Source organism: Euleptes europaea, chromosome 4 (assembly GCF_029931775.1).
Source record: "Euleptes europaea isolate rEulEur1 chromosome 4, rEulEur1.hap1, whole genome shotgun sequence".
NCBI lineage: Eukaryota > Metazoa > Chordata > Lepidosauria > Squamata > Sphaerodactylidae > Euleptes > Euleptes europaea.
In genome coordinates, this window is record NC_079315.1 from 4,006,692 (window position 1) to 4,028,986 (window position 22,295).

The window sequence follows — 22,295 nt, forward strand, 5'->3', positions numbered from 1 at the left end:
ACTGAAGTCCCTCCCCTCCCCAAACCCCGCCCTCCTCAGGCTCCGCCCCCAAAAACCTCCCACCGGCGGCAAAGAGGGACCTGGCAATCCTAATTACAAAACACAGACATACAAACATATAAACACACACAGCAGGTTCTTGCATTATAATGGAACTTACTCTATAACTTCTATTTGCTGTTTGAAAAAGCTTACAGGGTGGGCAGGGAGGGCATTCAGATTTTAAAAAGGGCTAGAAAAAACTATCGCTTGGCCTCGTCCGATCTCAGAAGCTTTGCATGGTCAGCCCTGCTTAGTCTTTGGATGGCAGACCACCAAGGGAGTCCAGGGTCTCTTCCCAGAGGCAGGCAATGGCAAACCTCTGTCAGATCTTGGAAGCTAAGCAGGGCCGGCCCTGGGATGGGAGACCGCCAAGGAAGTCCAGGGTTGCAACACAGAGGCAGGAGCAGTGGTCCTGAAATTACGTGGATCCTTGGCTACCTAGGGGTATACTGGGAGAGGCTGTCCCGAAGACCTGTAGGTCCCTGGTCATGAAGGACTTCACAGGTCAAAACCAGCACCTTGAGTTGACCCTGCTGTAGCCAACTGAAGTAGCCAATTGCAGGTAATGCCAGGTAGTAAATGAGTCACATCAATCTGCACTAGCAGCTGTTTCTGGCTCATCTTCAGGTGCTCCCCAATACATAGAGTTGCCAACCTCCAGGTACTAGCTGGAGATCTGCTATTTACAACTGATCTCCAGCCGATAGAGATCTGTTCCCCTGGAGAAAATGGCCGCTTTGGCCACTGGACTCTATGGCATTTAAGTCCCTCCCCAAACCCTGCCCTCCTCAGGCTCCGCCCCCAAAATCTCCCACCGGTGGCAAAGAAGGACCTGGCAACCCTACCAATACGGAATGCGTCAAGGTACCTTCAAGGTTACTATGTCATGGGTCTTCTGGCAAAAGTAACTGGATCCAAACAGGGTCAACCTCTGTGTCGAATGCAAATAATTACAGGGCTTTTTTTTTTTTTTTGCTACGGCAGTAACCTCTGCCAAAAGGCAGGATCCAACCACTCTGCCAAATTACAAACAGGATCAGATGAGAATGGGTAAGAAGCTCCAGGCCATCAGCCTTTGTGACCAGCATCACCTCTCACTTGTCTGGATTCACCTTCAGCTTGTTCTCTTTCAGCCACTTGACCGTGGCTGACAGATATCGACCCAAGACAAAGGTTGTTTATGCAGGGGTACTTTCACTCGCATTGGCCCCGGTCTGACTCAGTTGTTCCTTGGAGTTATGCATGAGTTTTCCCTCCATTAGAGATGACCTCGCAGCCAGCCCTCGCAAAACCCGATTCTTCCCTCTTCCCTGAGCTCAGCCTGGGTGAAATCCATGTGCATAAGGCAAAGGGTGGGACACGCAAGCTTGGTTTCTCTCACAGCCAATTGCAAAGCAGCGTGTAAAGAGGCGGGGATTCAAATGCTTCCTGCTTCCTGGGAGCTCTTTCTGAGCAGAAGAAAGGCTTTTTAAAAATGAGGTTTGGATTTCTCCCCCCTCCCTTTCAGATTGCTCCTTTTCTTTGTTTTTTCTTCTTAAAATGTTTTTAATGGGGCAATTGGTTTTTTGGGGGGGTTAATTATAAAGTAAGCCAATTACAAAGCAGCATTTCAAGGGGCGGAAACTTGATTTGAGCTTGGAGACGGCTGGTGCAGAGATTCCCAACAGGAAAGCGTGGGTCCAGTGAGCAACGAACCTCAGGTAAAACTCCCATGCATAAGTGACCAAAGATGGCAGCCTCTGATGGCTTACATCAAGAGAAGTATAGTTGCTTGTCAGTCCACTACAAAGTTGGTGGTGTCCCTCAAGAGTTTCACGGAGGTCTTTAAAAGGATCGGGGACAATATGGATCTCTAATGCAGACTCCCTAACTACCAACATCTGAACGTGGTCAACAACAAAGGAGTTAAACCACAATCCCCATCAGCTTGTGGGCCAAGAAAAGCCAAAGTTAATGACTGGGGGTTGTCGTTAGTGGTGTCCGGAAGTCCTTAAATTATATCTCTGAACCCATGCTTATGTCCAGCAAATCTCCAATATTATAGGTGCCATTTGGTTGCTGTTTTTTTTAATAGAGGTGAACATTTATTTAAATGTTATGTGTTTATCTTTGGACTTGGGCTCCCTGTTAACCTTCTTCATACTTCTCCCTCCTCAGAGCTGTCCCTTGATAACTGCACGTTCACCGTCTCGCCGGTAAGTTATCACACCAGGATCTGCTGCTAGGAACGTTGTTGTTTTAGGTACTACTAGTGGAGGGCATGTTGCTTCCACAGCTCAGTGCCAGCGGAGATGTTGTGTGGCTCTTTATGGAGCTCATCCTCCATCTAGACCACTGGTTCCCAACTGGGGGTCCACGGACCCCCAGGGGTCCGCGAGAACTAAATTAAGGTCCGCGAAACAAAGTTATAAACCAATAATAAATTAATCTTTTCAATTAAAAGTTGTCTATTATAAAAAACATATTCAAATATTATTCTAAGTTTAATGTTTAACTAACAGTTATGATTAAAGTTTATTTTCAAATTCTCAGAATTTTTATTTTGAACCTTGGGGTCCCTGCACCAAACAAAAAAGTCCTAGTAGTCCCTGGTCAAAAAAAGGTTGGGAACCACTGATCTAGACATTAGGAAGAATTTTCTAACCATTAGAGCGGTTCCTCAGGGGAACAGGCTTCCTTGGGAGGAGGTGAGCTCTCCTTCCCTGGAGGTTTTTAAGAAGAGGTTGGATGGCCATCTGTCAGCAATGCTGATCCTATGACCTTAAGCAGATGATGAGAGGGAGGGCATCTTGGCCATCCTCTGGGCATGGAGTAGGAGTCACTGGGGTGTGTGTGGGGGGGAGGTAGTTGTGAATTTCCTGCATTGTGTGGGGGGTTGGACTAGATGACCCTGGTGGTCCCTTCCAACTCTATGATTCTAAACTTCTCTTCCATCTTTGTTGTTGTTGTTGTTGATCTCATTCATTTCTTTCCACCTTGGCTATTTATCCCACTAGAAAACAGATCAGCAAGCTGCAGAGAGCAGAGATGCCCAGATCTCCTCAGCCAGAGGCTCTAGACTGGCACCTGGCAGCTACCTGGAACAGCCAGACTTCTTCACGTTCAGAGCACCCAAATGACCTCCGGCTGTCACCTCTCCTCCCTTATGGCCGCTGCCCTCGTGCTGTTCTTCTCAAAGCACCGGCAGACGCAAGATCTCTTTGCCCTGATGCCGCAGGGGCAAACCATCGATTGTTCTCCCCCCCCCCCGGTAATCCCTCACTAGACATTTGGGATCCCCTAAAGAAGAGAGATGTTGCCATTTCATCCATTTGGGGTGTTTCTGAAAGGAAGGAAGGAAGAAAGGAAGAAAGAAAACCGCTCTGAGAGGTCTTCAGCTTTTGGATTGTGGCAAGACTGAACAAAAAATGATAAACGATGCCATTGTCTACATGTTTGTATGCTGGAGCAGACAGAAAAACACATTTATTTTGTTGTTGACACAACAGAGCGGTGTCGGTGTCTCCTCCTCCATGTTCTGTACGTGTCTCCTAAAAGTGTTTTGCTTGGCTTTCATAAGCAATGGGAAATTGAGAGGCCCCTTCCTGGATCAAAGGCAACGGAGAGTCCTGGAGGATGTCTAACAAATGTCTTCGTTGTGGCTTAAGCAACTGCCCATTTTGACAGGGCGCTGACTTTTGCTGTGCGGGTATGTGTGGGTACGGAGGGGGGGATTGGCTCAATGGCTGAGCCAAATGTTCTGCGGCAACAGCAAGACTGTGAGCATGAACTGCGGGACTTAGAATTCCTTCCCGTCTTATTTAGATCGAATCCAACGGGGCTCCTTTCCCATACATGGTGGTTTATCAACCCAGGACAGCTATATAATGAGTAGGATCAGGAAGGGCTATTGGGGAGCCTCATGTATTTCTTCACACGATGCATAGTTGCGGAAGTATTTCTCAACGCATAGTTGAGGAAGTAATTCTTCACACCACGCATAGTTAAAGAGTGGAACTCCCTGCCCCAGGATGTGGTGATGGCTGCCAACTTGGAGTGGGCATGTTCATGGAGAACAGGGCTATCCATGGCTACTAGTCAAAATGAATACTAGTCATGATGCATGCCTATTCTCTCCAGGATCAGGAGAGCATGCCTGTTATACTAGGTGCTGTGAAACACAGGCAGGACAGTGCTGCTGCAGTCATCTTGCTTGTGGGCTGTCTAGAGGCACCTGGTTGGCCACTGTGTGAACAGACTGCTGGACTTGATGGGCCTTGGTCTGATCCAGCAGGGCTTTTTGTATGTCCTTAGGCTAGCCTGATCTCGTCCGATCTCAGAAGCTAAGCGGGATCAGCCCTGGTTAGTATTTGGATGGGAGACCACCAAGGAATACCAGGGTTGCTGAGCAGAGGAAGGCACTGGCAAACCACCTCTGTTAGTCTCTTGCCATGAAAACCCCAAAAAGGGGTCGCCATAAATCGGCTGCGACTTGATGGCACTTTACACACACACATGTCCACTCTAAGAGTTATTTATTTATTTAATTTTTTTCTGTTCTGCCTTTCCTCTTGGTTCAAGGAGACTTACAATAATAGTTGAAATCCCCAGCTAAAACCAAAAATAATATAGCAAACCCCCTCTCCCATTGAAAACCCGCCTGCCATTTAACTCAGCCCCCCCCCCGTCTCCGTAAAAAAAGCCGCAGCAAACGGGCAAGCCTCGTGGTCCGTCCTGAAGCTCTCCAGGGAAGGGGCCACCCTCACCTCTTCAGGGAGCCCATTCCACAGAGGAGGAGGAGGAAGAGGAGGAGGAGAAGAGTTGGTTTTTATGTGCCGACTTTATCACTTAAGGAAGAATAAAACCGCGTGAGTGCGTATTTGGCCTTTCCCTCCTTTTGTGCTGCTGCGCTTTTTAATAGATCGTTTGAAAGGGCCACCTTTTTCTGTCCCTTGGGGGGACATCCCTGCCATCTGGGCCGATAGGGTGCCTACTGGGTTGGTTCAGCTGCCTTGTGAAAGTGGCGTTGCCGTTTCCTTTCGCTTGAAAATTAGTTTGGCTTTGGAAGAGGTTAAGGGAATTTGTCATGGCTTGCTCCGATGTCTAGAACTTTGTTCTTCTGTACGGTCTCTCTCAAATAAAATAAAAATATCTGTTCAGGCCCATTCTGTGCTATTCTGGGTGCATTTGGGCTGGGGAAGGATGAATAAAATGCACAATATTTCAATGAATTCTAAAATATCAGAAAAGAGCAAAAGTCCAGGAGCACCTTAAAGACTAAGCTGAAGAAGTGAGCTGTGACTCACAAAAGCTCCATACCCTGCCAGAAATTTTGTTAGTCTTTAAGGTGCTACTGGACTCTGGCTCTTTGCTACTGCTACAGACAGACTAACACGGCTACCCATTATGATCTCCTCCACAGCAAGGCTCCCTGTGTGTGGTACGTGCTATTGGTATAATGCCATATGCGTTATCTCATTCTTAGTGCGCTGTATTTCTACTTATGCAATACCATTTGCTGCTTTAGAAAAGAGCAGGAGTCCAGGAGCACCTCAAAGACTAACAAAATTATTGGCAGGCTGTCAGCCTTCCTAAGCAACACCTGAAGACGTGAGCTGTGACCCCTGAAAGCTCTAGAGTACTGTGTTGTTTTGGGCACCGCAATTTAAGAAAGATGCAGACAACCTGGAACGTGTCCACAGAAGGGCAACAAAGATGGTGAGGGGTCTGGAGACCAAGTCCTGTGAGGAAAGGTTGAAAGAGCTGGGTATGTTTAGCCTGAAGAGGGGAAGACTGAGAGGGGATATGAGAACCACCTTCAAGTACTTGAAGGGCTGTCACATAGAGGATGGTGCCGAGTTTTTTTCTGTTGCCCCAGAAGGTCGGACCAGAATCAACGGGTTAAAATTAAATCAGAAGAGTTTCCATCTAGACATTAGGAAGAATTTTCTAACAATTAGAGCGGTTCCTGAGTGGGACAGGCTTCCTTGGGAGGTGGTGGTGGGCTCTCCTTCCCTGGAGGTTTTTAAGGGGAGGCTAGATGGCCATCTGTCAACAATGCTGATTCTGGGACCTTAGGCAGCTCATGAGAGGGAGGGCACCTCAACCATCTTCTGGGCATGGAGTGGGGGTCACTGTGTGTGTGTATGCGGGGGAGGTAGTTGTGAATTTCCTGCATTGTGCAGGGGGTTGGATTAGATGAGGAGGGGCCGTGGCTCAGTGGTAGAGCATCTGCTTGGCATGCAGAAGGGTCCCAGGTTCAATCCCCGGCATCACCAGTTAAAACGGACCAGGCAAGTAGGTGATAGGAGAGACCCCTGCCCGAGACCCTGGAGAGCCGCTGCCGGTCTGAGTAGACAGTACCGGCTTTGATGGACCTTGATGGTCTGATTCAGTACAAGGCAGCTCCACGTGTTCATAATCCTGGTGGTCCCTTCCAATGCTTCGATTCTATGATTCCATGCCCCTGCCAGAAATTTTGTTAGTCTTTAAGGCCCTCCTCGGGACTCTTTTGCTCTTTTCTTCTGCTCCAGGCAGACCTTAACACGGCTGCCTGTGTGGGTTGGTATAACGCCCTGTTGCACTTAAATCTCATTCTTGGTGCTTCGTATTTCTACTTATGCGATACCGTTTGCCACTTTAGGGAAGAGCGCCTGAAGAAGTGAGCCTGCGGCTCAGGAAGGCTCAAACCTCCGCCAGAAGTTGTGTTAGTCTTTAAGGTCCTCCTCAGGACTCTTTTGCTCTTCTGCTCCAGGCAGACCTTGGGGATTACCGCACTTTGTATTCTCAGCGATGTATTAAGAGTTTGAAAATGTTATAAAAAATACTGTTCACACTTTCAGTGTATTCCCACCGATGTATTAAGAGTTTGAAAACAATATAAAAAATACTGTTTGCACTTTGTTTGGCCCCTTTAGCTGTGAAGACCATTTTTTTAGCCATTCCAACCATTTTTTAGCCGGGGCATCCAAAAACCCTTTTAAAGTGGTGTTTTTTATAACGTTTTCAAACTCTTTAATACATCGCTGGGAATCCCAAAGGCGGTTACCGCACTTTGTATTCCCAGCGATGTATTAAGAGTTTGAAAATGTTATAAAAAACACCGCTTTAAAAGGGTTTTCGGATGCCACGGCTAAAAAATGGTCGGAAGACGTCTTCACAGCTCAAGGGGCCAAACAAAGTGCGAACAGTGTTTTTTTTTAATAACGTTTTCAAACTCTTTAATTAATACATCGGTGGGAATACATAGAAAGTGCCAACAGTGTTTTTTTTCCTGGGAAAACAAGTGCGGTCACAGCCAAAGTGTGGCAACCCCCACTAACACGGCTGCCCATAAAGTGGCCTGAAGATTTCTTCTCAAGTGTCTTTAAAGTTTCCTAGACAGTTGAGATACCCGACAAGAAAGGCTGGATAAAAAAGATGCTGGAATTGACCGAGATGGCAAAGCGGACACCTTTGACCAACCAGAATGACAAATGTCCAATTTTGGGGGGAATGGGAGGACTTGGAGAATTTAATGCGGAAATTATTTTTTACCGGGACCATTTGATCTAATCCCTCATTTATACTTTGCCTTAATCTTTATATTAGGTACTGATTTAATAATACGACAAGAATAGGTTGACTGAAATAATATTGGGATTAGCTCCGTCAGCAAAAGTTTATGCAATTTATTTTTAGACGGGAGAGGGGGAGGGGGGAGTCATTTGATCGTTAAATTGGAGAGATTGTTTGTTTTTCTCTTTATGGTTACGATTATATTGTTTTTGTTGATAGATTAAATAAAATAAAAATTATTCCCCCCCCCCCCCAAAAAAGTGTCTTTAAAGTTTCCCAACTCCATGCCGTTGCCGGGGGAGGGGCCTTCTTCGGCCCGCTGCGCTCTGCCCATGTGCAGAGGCGCCCTCCCCTGGCCGAGGCACGCCCAGCCGCGGGGCCGGGCCGCGCTGAGGGCCGCCGCCGCCGCGGCCTAGTGGGCCCGAGCAAGCCGGGCGCTCGCGTAGCCGCGGCTCTCCCGCCCGGGGCGCCGGAGATGCGGCCTGCGAGCGGGGCCTGGGCGCTGGCGCTGCTGGCGGCTCTGGTGGCGGCGCCCGGCCGGGGCCTCCCGCCGCCGCCGCCGCCGCCTCAGGACGCCGAGCTCACCTTCCTGCTGCCGGCCGGCCGCCGCGAGTGCTTCTACCAGGCCGCGCCGCCCAACGCCTCCCTCGAGCTCGAGTACCAGGTGAGGCCGCCGGCGCCGGGGCGGGGGGCGGAGGGCGACGGCGGAGGCTCCGCGGGCCAGGCCAGGCCCGGCCCGGCCCAGGGGAGAGGAGGGAGGCCTCTGCGGTAGCCTGCGGCGGGGAGTTCCCCCGGTGATCCTGGAGGAAGAAGACGGGGGTTTCGACCCCCCCCCCGGACCCCTTTAAGGGGTGCCATCCTCCAGGTGGGGGCCTGGAGGTAGGTGTGTGTGTGTGTGTATATATATATATATATATATATTTGCTATACATCTCATATTGCATAGCAATATGAGATGTATAGCAATTATTGAAAAATTTTATATATATATATAATTTTTCAATAATTGCTATACATCTCATATTGCTATGCACTACATCCTATATACCAATCTTTGACTCGATAAAAAAAATTAAAAATTATTAGGTGCATGTCTTCAGTATTAAATATAATTAATAATAATTGACTTCCCCACCGACTTCCTCCCTTTTTGGCTTCTTCTACTGTCTGTTTCTAATTTCTAAATATATTTCTCCAGGCGCCCTCTGATTTTGGAGTTCAGTAATGCTTTCTTATTTATTTATTTTTATGGTTAGAGGCCTGTTGGTTTTCTAAAAGCCTGCTACTTCACTCCCTACGAATATCTGGTGTCTCCTTTGTATTAATATTTTCTAATCCTGATAAGTCATTATTTTAATGTTATACTTTCCCCTTATTTAATATATTTCGATAAGCAATAATAATATAATATTAATAATAAAGAGAGGGGAAAAAAAAAGAAAAAATCATTTAAAAAATAAAAACAGAGACATAACAAAGCACATTGACATGATTTTGGGGCCTGGAGGTCTTTGAAGTGTTTTTAGCCTGTCTTGCCCCCCCCCAAAAAAAGTGATCTACATCGTTCCCCCCTCTTCTCTGTTTTGTGCTTGCAACACCCCCTCTGCAAAGCTTGTGGCGGGGTTGCTCTGCCAGAAGGAGGAATACTGGCTTCCCATTTAAGGGGTGCCCACCTCCAGGTGGGGCCGGGGGGGGGGGGTCTTTAAAAAATAAATAAATAAATACAAATACACACACACACACACACACACACTTCATTTATATCCCATCTTTGCCCCCCAAGTGGGGACTCCCAAGTGCCTTATGTCGTTCTCCGTCTTGTCCTTACATTACCCCTGTGCAAAGCTTGTGGCAGGGAGTTCCCCAGGTGATTCTGCACACACACACTTTATATTCAATCTCCATCCCCAGTGGGGACTCCCAAGTGTCTTACATCATTCCCCTCTTCTCTGTTTTGTGCTTGCAGTACCCCTCTGCAAAGCATGTGGCGGGGAGTTCCTCCGGGTGACTCTGTGGTAGGAAAGGGTGCCCACCTCTGGGTGGGGTCTGGAGGGCTTTAAAATATATATATATTACTTCCTTTATATCCCATCTTTGCCCCCAGCGGGGATCTGTTTTGTCCTCACAACCATCCCTCTGCAAAGCTTGTGGTGGAGAGTTCCCTGGGTGACTCTGCGGGAAGAAGAGTTGCCAACCTCCAGGTGGGTACTACTGGAATTCTCAAGCACTTATGGCAAAACAGACAAAAATATGCTGATAAGGCAATCGTTATATTGTGCATACAAACCGCAAAATGCAAAACAGTGATATACACAGATAATTTCAAAGAAGAAAATACAACAGCCCATGTAGTTTAAGGTCCTTGTAGCTTGTAAAGGAGTCCTTGCAGCTGTGCAGGTGAACTCCAAGCAGCTTGTAAAGGAGTCCTTGCAGCTGTGTAGGTGAACTCCAATTGTAAAGGAGTCCTTGCAGCTGTGTAGGTGAACTCCAAAATAGGTTTCCGGTAAAAGTCCTATTTTGCATGAACGCTTTTTCATCATTGGCAGTTCACTATAACATTATCCACAGAACATATGTTCTGGCTGAACAAGCTCTTAGCTCACTTGTAAAGGTGGATGGCGAATCTGCCAATGATGAAAAAGCGTTCATGCGAAATAGGACTTTTACCGGAAACCTATTTTGGAGTTCACGTACACAGCTGCTTGGAGTTCACCTACACAGCGGCAAGGACTCCTTTACAATTGGAGTTCACCTACACAGCTGCAAGGACTCCTTTACAAGCTGCTTGGAGTTCACCTGCACAGCTGCAAGGACTCCTTTACAAGCTACAAGGACCTTAAACTACATGGGCTGTTGTATTTTCTTCTTTGAAATTATCTGTGTATATCACTGTTTTGCATTTTGCGGTTTGTATGCACAATATAACGATTGCCTTATCAGCATATTTTTGTCTGTTTTGCCATAAGTGCTTGAGAATTCCAGTAGTCACATTTGGGGCACTAGCTCTTGTTTCGGTTGCACAACCTCCAGGTGGGGCCTGGAGGTCTTTATTTTTACATCATTTATATCATGTCTTTGCCCTGCAGTGGACGCCCCCAAGTGACTTACATCGTTTTCCTTTTCTCCATTTTGTCCTCACAATACTCCTCTGCAAAGCTTGTGGTGGAGAGTCCCCTAGGTTATTCTGGAAGACGGAGAAGGCGGGCTTCCCTTCAAGGGTTGCCAACCTCCAGGTGGGGCCTGTGGTCCTATAAAATATATACTGAATCAGACCCTTGGTCCATCAGAGTCAGTATTATGTACTCTGACCGGCAGCAGCTCTCCAGGGTCTCAGGCAGGGGTCTTTCACATCACCTTACTTGCCTGGTCCCTTTAACTGGAGATGGCGGGGATTGAACCCAGGACCTTCTGCATGCCAAGCAGAGGCTCTGCCACTGAGCCACTGCCCTCATAACAAATTAGTTCGACACCCCTGCTTTAAGGTGTCCTGCTAGATTTTGCCCTCACCTGGATGGTCCGGGCTGGCCCGATCTCGTCAGATCTCAGAAGCTAAGCAGGGTCAACCCTGCTTACGTCTTGGATAAGGGACCACCAAGGAAGTCCAGGGTCGCTATGCAGAGACAGGCCATGCGAGACGACCTCTGCATGTCTCTTACTCTGTCTTGGATGGTCTAGGCTGGCCTGATCTCGAAAGCTAACTACAGTCGTCCCTGGTTAGTACTAGGATGGGAGACCATCAGGGAAGTCCAGGGTCGCTATGCAGAGGCAGGCAATGGCAAAGCCACCTTGGCTCATCTCTTGCCTTGAAAACCCCAGGAGGGGTAGCCATAAGTCAGCTGCAACTCGTTGGTACTTTCCACCATCGCTCTAAGATGCGGGTTATTTGGCTGTGACAGACTATGAAGACTGTGCCCCAGTCTTACGCCAGTAACCGGAAATCACTGGGTTGGGTCAGTAAACTCAAACAAAACAAACCATAAAGCTTGAAAACCTGTATTCATAGAAAGTCCAAAAGAAATTGAAATGCAAGTGACGTAGTCAAACAGGCAAGCTGGCAGAAAAAAAGTAATCTAGCTGGCTGAAGTAAAGAAGAAGAGGAAGAAGAAGAAGAGCTGGTTTTTATATGCCAACTTTCTCTACCTCACAAGGGAGAATCAAACCGGTTTACAATCGCCTTCCCTTCTCCTCCCCACAACAGACACTTTGTGAGGTAGGTGGGGCTGAGAGAGCATTGATGGAGCTGTGACTAGCCCAAGGTCACCCAGCTGGCTTTGTGTGTAGGAGTGGGGAAACAAATCCAGTTCACCAGATCAGAGTCCACCGCTCCAAACCACCGTCCTTAACCACTACACCATGCTGTCTTAATGGCTATGATGTGGTTCCAAGCGACAGAGTAACATGCTGAAATTGAAGCGTAGAGGAAGAGGGACCACTGTACTGCTTAGCCAAACGTATGGGAAAATGACCCCAGGTCAGATGACCCACATCTCCCGATCAAGGTGAGCTTTTGAGAAGAGTCGCTGGACGGCTCCCAACAGTCTGAACTGGAATGACGCTCTCGGGAGAAAAGAATGCGCTCGCCCCCTCTCATCTCCCCGTAGATCTGCTGGTTCAACTAACAAAGATGGCATGGGCGACTGACCTTGAGGACTAGGCTGTTATCTTAACAAGCTGCAGGTGTTACTTGTGAAGCCCATGTGAGCTGGGCCTTTGGAAATTCACTGAGTCTTCGGCACACAAAATAGATTACGTTACAGTAGCAAAGAACAAATGGTTCTTCTGTTTTCACACGCCCCCTTAGGAAACATAAGAAAAGCCCTGCTGGATCAGACCCAGGTCCATCAAGTCCAGCAGTCTGTTCACACAGGGGCCAACCAGGTGCCTCTAGGAAGCCCCCAAGCAAGACAACTGCAGCAGCACCATCCTGCCTGTGTTCCACAACACCTAATATAATAGGCATGTCCTTCTGATCCTGGAGAGAATAGATATGCATCATAAGAACATAAGAAAGGCCCTGCAGGATCAGATCCAGGCCCATCAAGTCCAGCAGTCTGTTCACACAGGGGCCAACCAGGTGCCTCCAGGAAGCCCACAAGCAAGACGGCTGCAGCAGCATTATTCTAAGAGTTAAAATCATATTATATCATATTATAGGTTATACCTCATATTATCATATTATATGTTATATCTCCACAAACCTACAAAAGCAGAAATACATTGCAATCCTACAAAGCTACTATACTAACTAGCAAGCGTGCATGTGTGTGTGTGTGTAAGTGCCGTCAAGTCGCTTCCGACTCGTGGCGACCCTATGAATGAAAGTCCTCCAAAATGTCCTATCTTTGACAGCCTTGTTCAGATCTTGCAAATTGAAGGCTGTGGCTTCCTTTATTGAGTAATCCATCTCTTGTTGGCAAGCGTGCATACGTGAGGTAAAAGGTTGCAAAATGGCAGCATCTGAAAACATACTGATAAGCAAGGCAATAACACTACGAAACAGAAAACGCACACCAGAAATCAGGAAATTCACTTCCCACGGCAACTAAGGGTGTCTGCTGCTACATTATCCTTCCCCTTTACGTGCGCAATGGCAAACTCTAAGATCCTGAGGGTTTCTGGCTTGAACTAGATAGTTCATGTCTTCACCAGTTGTTTGATAAAACTGCTCCTGGACTATAAGGTCAATACAGTTTTCCACACTAGAGACGTGAGCTGCAATAAACCATTGCTTAACCATCCATGCAATTCTCCACATGAAGCTGGTCGCATTCAGTTTTGGTGCGGCCTTCCGCAGTTTCAAGCGGAGCTGCTCTTCCGTCAGGCCGAAACGCTGAACCGCTCACCGCTTGAAAGCCTTATAATCCTGAGCTTCTCTGGGTGCCAACTCAGTCAGCAGTTCTGCCAATTCCCCAGCTGCATTACGCCAAAGAATCTGCATGTAACAGCTCTCTGGCACATGAAAACTTCGGCAGGCATTTTCAAAAAGAGCCAGGAACGTAAGAACATCTTCCCCTGTGTGGCCGCTTTCTTCCTCACCTGTCCTCTGTTGCATCCTGTAGATTATTGGCGGAGCTGGGCTGGATGTCGACTTCTCCTTGGAGAGCCCTTCTGGCGTGCTGCTGGTGGATGAATACCGGAGATCGGACGGGCTGCACACGTGAGTGACCCTTTTTTGTTGTGTCTGTCCTGCCCGAACGGGCAGGCAGGGTCCAGATGGAGTCATGCTAAAGTGCTGGCCCTTATTAATTTTACTGATATGTTTAAAACAAGCATTAACCGCCTTTCTTCCTTCGAGAGCTCAGTGCAGCGTGCAACATAGATAAAACGCAGAAAAAAACCCCATAAATACCAAAATTTAAAATCACAACTCGGGACTGCTAGTAAACATAACCAAATGCTGTCCTAAATATAACCGTCTTCAACTGCTAGGGCTAGTCACAGCTCTCTCTGAGCTCTCTCAGCCCCACCTACCTCACAAGGGTGTCTGTTGTGGGGAGGGGAAGGGAAGGCGATTGTAAGCAGGTATGAATCTTCCTTAAGTGGTAGAGAAAGTCGGCATACAAAAACCAACTCCTACTCCTCTTCTCCCCCTCCTGCCGCAGCCATTTTGTGTCTGAATACCAAAGGTGCTCACAGGCTCAAAAAGGTTGTGGAGCCCTTGATATAAATCACATTTTTGAGGACTGAAAGTAGAAAGAGATGGGTGGGTGGGTGGGTGGGTGGATGGATGGATGGATGGATGGATGGATAGATAGATAGAGCGTGATCTTACGGAGAGAACTGGTATGAGTGTGGCTGAAGTGGAAGACGTCTGCCTTTCCCATCCGGGCCTTGACTTTGCCTGCCCGTTCTATTCTGTTTCCTTGCCTGCAGCGTCGAGCCCACCGAGATGGGGGACTACAAGCTGTGCTTCGACAACTCCTTCAGCACCATCTCGGAGAAGCTCGTCTTCTTTGAATTGATCTTCGACAGCCCCCAGGAGGACGAGGACTTAAACGGCTGGGCGGAAATGGCAGAGCCGGAAGAGATGCTGGATATTAAGATTGAGGACATCAAGGTGGGCAGAGAGCCAGGCGGAGCCTACGGCTGCGGAGGGCAGAGGAAGTTTTTCGAACAACGGCTTTAGAAGCAGAATTGGGGGGGGGGACATCTCCAAACCCATGCACGGGGCAGTGCCATTACACCAGGGGTCCCCAACCTTTTTGAGTCTGGGGAGGGCACCTTTGGAACCTTGACACGGCGTGGTGGGCGCAGCTGCAAAATGGCTGCCGCAGGAGGTGGAGCCAACCACAAAATGGCTGCCGCAGCTTGCCTTCAGTCACACAGGGATGATCCTCATGAGGTGGTGGCCGCTGCCGCCAAAGCAACGTTTTAAAAAATCTTCAGGGCCAGTTAAATCTCCAGTGCTCAGTCAGAAGCCATTGCTGCCACTGAAAAGGCACTCTCTTGTATGCGCACCAGGCAAGCTTTTCAGATTGGTAGGACAGTCGGGAGGGCCTCTCTATGTGATCTTAATTCCCAGGGAAGGAATGTATGGGAGAAAAAAGTTGTGAGGCAGAAAGGGGGCACACCTGCCTTGGCAAATGGGTAAAAGCCCCCAACCCCACATTCTTGAGACGGTTCTCGTTATTTTCGTGTTTCACATTGTTTGTGGCAGGGGTCCCCAACCTTTTTGAGCCTGCGAGCAGCAGTGCAATTTCGGGGGGAAGTCGAGAGCAGCACCCCAAAATGGCTGCCACGGGAGTCACAGCCAAGTATTAAAATGGCTGCCCCAGGAGACAGAACCAACACAAATGCCTCCACCTTCACTTTGCAGCCATGGGAGAGACTTTCGTGCGGATGAGGGGAGCCAATAACAACCCCTGCTTTTAGAAAACCCGAAGCTCTTTTTTGGACCTAGCAGAATGTTGGGGACTGCTGATTTATGGCATAGTCAACCACATGGTGATATAGTAAAATATAGGATTCAAATCCTAGCTGAGTGCCTCTGTGTCTTTCTCTCCTCTGGCTCACCTGTCAGCGTGGCACTCCCTTCCCCAAACGGGTGGTCTCTTAACCGTCTTCCTCCCATCTGTCGTTCTAGGAATCGATCGAGACGGTGAAGAGCCGCCTGGAAAGAAGCATTCAGATGCAGGCGCTGCTGAGAGCCTTCGAGGCCCGCGACCGCAACCTGCAGGAGAGCAACCTCAGCCGGGTCAACTTCTGGTCCGCCGTCAACCTCAGCGTGCTGCTGGTCGTGTCATTCCTCCAGGTGTACATGTTGAAAAGCCTTTTTGAGGATAAGCGGCGAGTCTGGATGTAGCAAGCGGAACGGCCGGTCCTCCTAGGCAGGCCAGGAATCCTGACCAGGCTCAACCCCTTACAGTCAGGACTGCTTGTAGGCTGCTGCCATTCGCGTCCCGGTCTCTCTACCAAGAAAGTTATAAAAGAAATATCCCAGTCAAGATAAACAAGAGATTGGGGTTGGAGGAGAAAATAGGACCCCTCCAGCTTATGTGTTCTCGGCAAAAAGCTGAGAAACCAATTAGAACATAAGAAAGGCCCTGCAGGATCAGACAAAGGTCCACAAAGTCCAGCAGTCTGTTCACACAACTGCGGCAATATTATCCTGCCTGTGTTAAGAACTTAAAAAAGGCCCTGCTGGATCAGACCAAGGTCCATCAAGTCCAGCAGTCTGTTCACACGACTGCAGCAGTATTATCCTGCCTGTGTTAAGAACTTAGGAAAGGCCCTGCTGGATCAGAACAAGGTCCATCAAATCCAGCAGTCTGTCCACACAGTGGCCAACCAGGTGCCTCCAGGAAGCCCACAAGCAAGACGACTGCAGCAGCATTATCCTGCCTGTTCCACAGCACCTAGTATAATAGGCATGCTCCTCTGATCCTGGAGAGAATTGGACAGCCAGGCAGGAAGAAGTGGAAGAAACGGAGGCAGCTGCCAGGAAACAAGAGCAGGCATTGATTTCTGTGCCTTGGACATTTCAGTATTCTCAGGGTGTAGGTGCGGACTATGGCTTTAAACACCGATGATCCCCTAAGTCTTAATCTTGGACACTCTGCATCCGATTTTGACCATGTGTGCCTTAGCAGGAACTGCCAGCCTGGGCCTGCCCTTTTTCTCTTGAAATGCTTCTCGCCCTGAGAGGTCGACACATCGCATCCAGGCATGATGAGAACTCTCCAGGGGATTCTTTTTTCTCTTTGGCCTTCTTGATGCCCCTTTCCCCCCAGGAACGATTACCTGAGTAAGCGCAACTGCCTCTGATTTGCTGTGTCTGTTCAAGGGGTTGTCAGAGAGGTTTTCAGTGCTCTGCTGAGCCTGGGGGAAGGCTGGCATGCTTGTGTGTGGAGCGTGCGTCCTTTCAAGCCAGCGCTGCTGTCTAGCAGGAGACTGTGAAAACTCTGGTCTTTTGCCTTTGGAAGGCCCATCTGTCTCAGTGTTAGGCAGCGAGAATTGCCAGACCCCTGTCCGTGTTCTCAAGGGCTCTACATGTCAGTTGGCGAAGCAGTCTGGTTAAATCTACACTTTTTGTGGGCAGGTCCTGCTCGAAGTTGGCTCGTTTTACCGACCTCAGAAGGATGGAAGGCTGAGTCCCTAGCTTGGTGGGGGTAAAGTGTTAACGTCTAGGGTGGAACTGTGGCTCAGAGACAGAGCATCCACTTGGCATGCAGAAGGTCCCAGGTTCACTCCTCGGCACATCCAGTTAAAGGGACTAGGCAAGGGGACTTACCTTTATCTTTTACAAAGCCCAACGCTCTTTTTTGGACCTAGCAGAATTTAAATGTATGGTGTCAGCTGAGCCTAACCACAGCTCACGATGCTGGACCCTGACTTTTGATGCCAGCCAGCCCCAACCCATGTGTAAAACTAGTACGTGCTGAACCCCCCTCGCTGCAGCATCTCTGCAGATTAGCCTCCAAGATCCTTTCCCCCCTAAGTAGCCCAAAAAGAAGACTTGACTTAGAAATCCTAGGCTAGCCCGAGATTGTCAGATCTCGGAAGCTAAGCAGAGTCAGCCCTGGCTAGTATTTGGGCAGGTAGGAGACCCATCAAGGAAGTCCAGGGGTGCTACGCAGAGGTAGGTAATGATAGCAGCAGCGTGGCGTAGTGGTTAAGAGCGGTGGTTTGGAGCAGTGGACTCTAATCTGGAGAACCGGGTTTGATTCCCTGCTCCTCCATATGAGCGGCGGAGGCTAATCTGGTGAACTGGGTTGGTTTCCCCACTCGTACACATAGAGCCTGCTGGGTGACCTTGGGCTAGTCAGTCAGCCCACCTACCTCACCAGGTGTCTGTTGTGGGGAGGGGAAGGTGATTTTAAGCTGGTTTGAATCTTCCTTAAGTGGGAGAGAAAGTCGGCATATAAAAACCAACTCTTCTTCAATGGCAAACCACCCCTGAGCATCCCTCGCATTGAAAATCTTTTTGGTTCTCTTAGAGCTCTCTCAGCCTCACCTATGTCACAGGGTGTCTGTCGTGGGGAGGGGAAGGGAAGATGATTGTAAGCCAGTAGAGAAAGTCAGCATATAAAGACCAACTCTTCTTCTTCTAGGACCCTTGAACTTCCTTGATGTAGTGGTTAAGAGCGGCGGTTTGGAGCGGTGGACTCTGGAGAACTGGGTTCGATTCCTCCTCCACATGAGTGGTGGGGATGCTAATCTGGTGAACTGGATTGGTTTCCCCACTCTTGCACATGAAGCCAGCTGGGTGACCTTGGGCTAGTCACAGCTCTCTCCGCCCCACCTACCTCACAGGGTGTCTGTTGTGGGGAGGAGAAAGGGAAGGCGACTGTAAGCCGGTTTGTTTCTTCCTTAAGTGGTACAGAAAGACAACATAGAAAAACCAGCTCTTCTTCTTCAATGGCAAACCACCCCATAGCATCCCTTGCCTTGAAAATCCAATTGGTTCGCCATAACTCGGCTGCAACGTGATGGCAAAAAAAAAAAAAAAAGGACAAAATTGCTTTGAGAAGGTAGTGTGGGAAAGCAGAGGGTCAGCACTCCTTTGGTACTTTGATTCACACCCTTGCTTTCTGTGTGATTCTTCCCCAGTCCTTGCTCTCTGTGCTCCTGCCTACAGAAGTCAAGTGGATGGCAACCAGAGACGGGGCTTTTCCAGTGGTGGCACTTGCCCTTGAAGGCTAACTTAGCCCCTGCTTTGGGGCCACAGCATTTCACTTTCCACCCAGCCATTCAATCATTATTCCATCTTTTTAAAGCTTTTTTTAAGTCTACTTCAAGCCTGAGGGCTGTTTTATAGATACCAAGTTCAGGCTGCTTTAATGCTGGTTTTAATGGCTTTTTTTCCAATTTTGATAACTTTATGCTGATTGTTTTGATGATCTTATTGTCTTTGAATTTTGTGAACCCCCTTGAGCAGGTCTCTGGAGAGGTGGCGTATGAACTTTCTAAATAAATAAACGTACATTTCAAGAGACGGCTCTGATGCCATCTTGTGTAGTGTGTGCCTCGTTTTCCCCATAATGGAGATGAAGGTTGGATTTTTTCAGTTGATGTCTGGTCCCTAAAAGCCTCTATAAAGCTGCATTTAATTCTCTGAATGTGCTTGAATCATGCGGTACATTCTTGCTCTTCAGGGAAGCATCTGCTCAGTCGTTGTGCTCCAGAACTGCCTAATGGGCTGCTCACCTGAGGGCAGGATCCCATTCTGTCTGCTGAAGGTTTTCTTTGGATCTCCTCTTAGGATTCCCATTTGCCCATTTATGGTGGAAGAGCGCCAGCCAATTAAAGCCATTACCCACTGACACTCAGCTGGTCAGCGGGTGGAAACTAGGACCAAAGGATGGGGGCACGATTATCCTGGATATATTTTTTTTTAAGCAAGGGCTCAGCTACTTCCTGAAAGTCCTGGCCAAAGAGTTCCTGACAATTCCTAGAGCTACCCGGAAGTGATAAGTGTAGCTCTAGCAATTGCCAGAAACTCTGATAATTTTACCATAGAGTTTCTGGCAATTCCTAGAGCTACCCCTGCACTTCTGGGTACTTCTAGGAATGTGGAGTGGGGAATCAAACCCGGTTCTCCAGATTAGCGTCCATCACTCCAAACCACAACTCTTAACCACTTCACCACGTTGGCTCTCAACTGTTGACAGTGGAGGCACACCCCAAGGTTGTGGGACTCACCGACACAGCAGACACAAGGAACATTCATTGGTGTGTGTCATTTTAGCGCCACACTGGGCACACTTTTCTTTTTAGTAAACACTGCTGTGTCATGTCTCAAAGCTACAAAGGCCAAAGAACAGTGCCAAAAGACAAGGAAGAAAAATCCACAAACTAGGCTAGAGATGCCCTCTGATCAGTGGTGAAGGAAGAACTGATGGAAAATGGCATTCTCCCCTCGGCGCACATCGATTTTGGTGGAAAACCGCGCGCCAAGGGGAGAAGCGCCTTTTCAGTCCTGTTGAGCTAGAAAGCTTTCTCCGCGGCGGGACTGCACAGAAGACAGATGATCCTCCTCCCCTGTATGTGGCTTCGCCTCCTGCAGTAGCCATGTTGTGGTTGCGTCCACCACCCTGAGACAAATCCAAGGGTATCCCACAGGCTCGAAAAGGCCGGGGACCTCCTGGTGTAGAGGCAACGAAAGATTTCAGCTCAGCTTGTAACCCTGATTCCTCCCCGCCCAGGAGAAACCATCTCCACATCAGCTTGGCTGACCTAAATGCTTTTGTGTGAAGGAGTGTTAGGGCTTACTGGCACTTTAGGAGTTTTTCAAGTGGTTAAAGGTATGCAGCTGACAGAATCTGTAATTATATAATGACCCTGAGAGCGGGTAACAGTGAAGATGGATATCAGATTATGAATCATTTTGGACAAATAAAGCCAGTGTGAAGTTTGATATTGTCCGTTAACTTTTATGATTATTCGATGCATCACCGTATGAGGTTTCGTATTTGATTGTATAGACTGATGTGAAGTTCTGAAGAAGACTTTTACGAAACGGGATCAGGAACAGGCTCAGTGGAACAGGCTTCCTCGGGAAGTGGTAAATGCTCCTACCCTGCAGATTTTTAAGCTGAGGCTAGATGGCCATCTGTCAGCAATGCTGATTCTATAATCTTAGGCAGATCATGAGAGGGAGGGCACCCTGGCCATCTTCTGGGCATGGGGTAGGGGTCACTGGGGGAGTGGGGGGGAGGTAGTTGTGAATTTCCTGCATTGTGCAGGGGGTTGGACTAGATGACCTGGGTGGTCCCTTCCAACTATGATTCTAGGAGCCGGCAACCCGTCTAGTACTGAAGAGATTATTTATAGCCATTTTTCTACAGATACTGATTAGATTATTTATAACTTTATTCACTAACTTATCTACTGCTTTAGCATTGTTGAAATACCCACGACACATGGAAGAACAAGCTCAAGGATTGTAAATGGACTCTTGATTCCATGCCAGCATAATTATTGTGTATTGTTACTTTGGATGTATTCCAGTCAGTATATATAGGTAGTTCCAGTATACATAGGTAGTTGTAATGTTGGTACACAATTAAATCTATGAGCATTGTCCCTTAGCCACATGCTTTTGTATTTTGGGGTTTGTCTGAAAGCCCAGAGGTGCCATAAAGGAAATTCTTATCCAGACATATACCAAAGTAAAGCATCCCAGTACGGGGGCAGGGGAGCTACAGACACTGGCTAAGCCCCCGTACGTGCTTCCACAGGTGACTTAGCCTACGCTCTATGCTCAAAAGATAAAACCGACCGTGGTTTTAAGAGCGGTCAAATTCCCCCAAAACTGGCCTGACTGATAAGCCACTACCTCCCGTTCAGATTAGAACTGCAGCAAGAGTACTGTGTTCAGTTTTGGGCACCGCAATTTAGGAAAGATGTAGACGACAAGCTGGGTCGTGTCCAGGAGGGCAACAAAGATGGTGAGGGGGCCTGGAGACCAAGTCCTATGAGGAAAGGTTGAAGGAGCTGGGTATGTTCAGCCTGGAGAGGAGAAGACTGAGAAGGGGATCTGAGAACCATCTTCAAGTACTTGAAGGGCTGTCATATAGAGGAGGGTGCTGAGTTGTTTTCTGTTGCCCCAGAAGGTCGGACCCAGAACCAACGGGTTGAAATTAAATCAGAAGAGTTTCCGGCTAGACATCAGGAAGAATTTTCCAACAGTCAAGAGTGGTTCCTCAGTGGAACAGGCTTCCTCGGGAGGTGGTGGGCTCTCCTTCCCTGGACGTTTTTAAGCCATCTGATGGCCATCTGTCAGCAATGCTGATTCTATGACCTTAAGCAGATCATGGGAGGGAGGGCATCTTGGCCATCTTCCGTGAATGGAGTAGCGGTCGCTGGGGATGTGGGGGAAGGAGGTAGTTGTGAATGCCCTGCATTGTGCAGGGGGTTGGACTAGATGACCCTGGCGGTCCCTTCCAACTCTATGAGTAAGTTCTGGGGCACCTACCTTCGGCTCCAGTTAACATGCCAGTCTTCAGATTCCGAGGAAGGTAATCGTGCCCTGAGCTAGAATTTCTCCAGTTACACCCTAGAAATCCAGCGGTGGAAAAATAAAACGACCCCAGCAGCACAAGATGGCAGAGACCTTCCACCAGCAGAATTTCCCTTTATTTAGTTTATTAATAGTATACAGAAATGGAGGCACTTATGTCAAACAGCGTGGGGAGGGGGCTTTTCTCATCTGAAGATGAGGGGAGAGAAGGATCTTATTGCCCCCTTCCCCCCGGGTAAGAACAGGAAGCAAATCA

The 22,295-nt window shown here is 48.3% G+C and overlaps 1 protein-coding gene across 1 annotated transcript; it reads left to right on the top strand.

The window, feature by feature from the left end:
- Positions 1-896: 896 nt before the first annotated feature.
- On the top strand, positions 897-15,888 carry TMED1 (transmembrane p24 trafficking protein 1). Its single transcript, XM_056848310.1, has 6 exons — positions 897-906; positions 2,200-2,237; positions 7,919-8,242; positions 13,638-13,735; positions 14,452-14,635; positions 15,662-15,888. Exons 1-6 carry the CDS (start codon positions 897-899, stop codon positions 15,878-15,880), a joined length of 873 nt encoding a protein of 290 aa, XP_056704288.1. The 3' UTR covers positions 15,881-15,888.
- Positions 15,889-22,295: the final 6,407 nt, after the last annotated feature.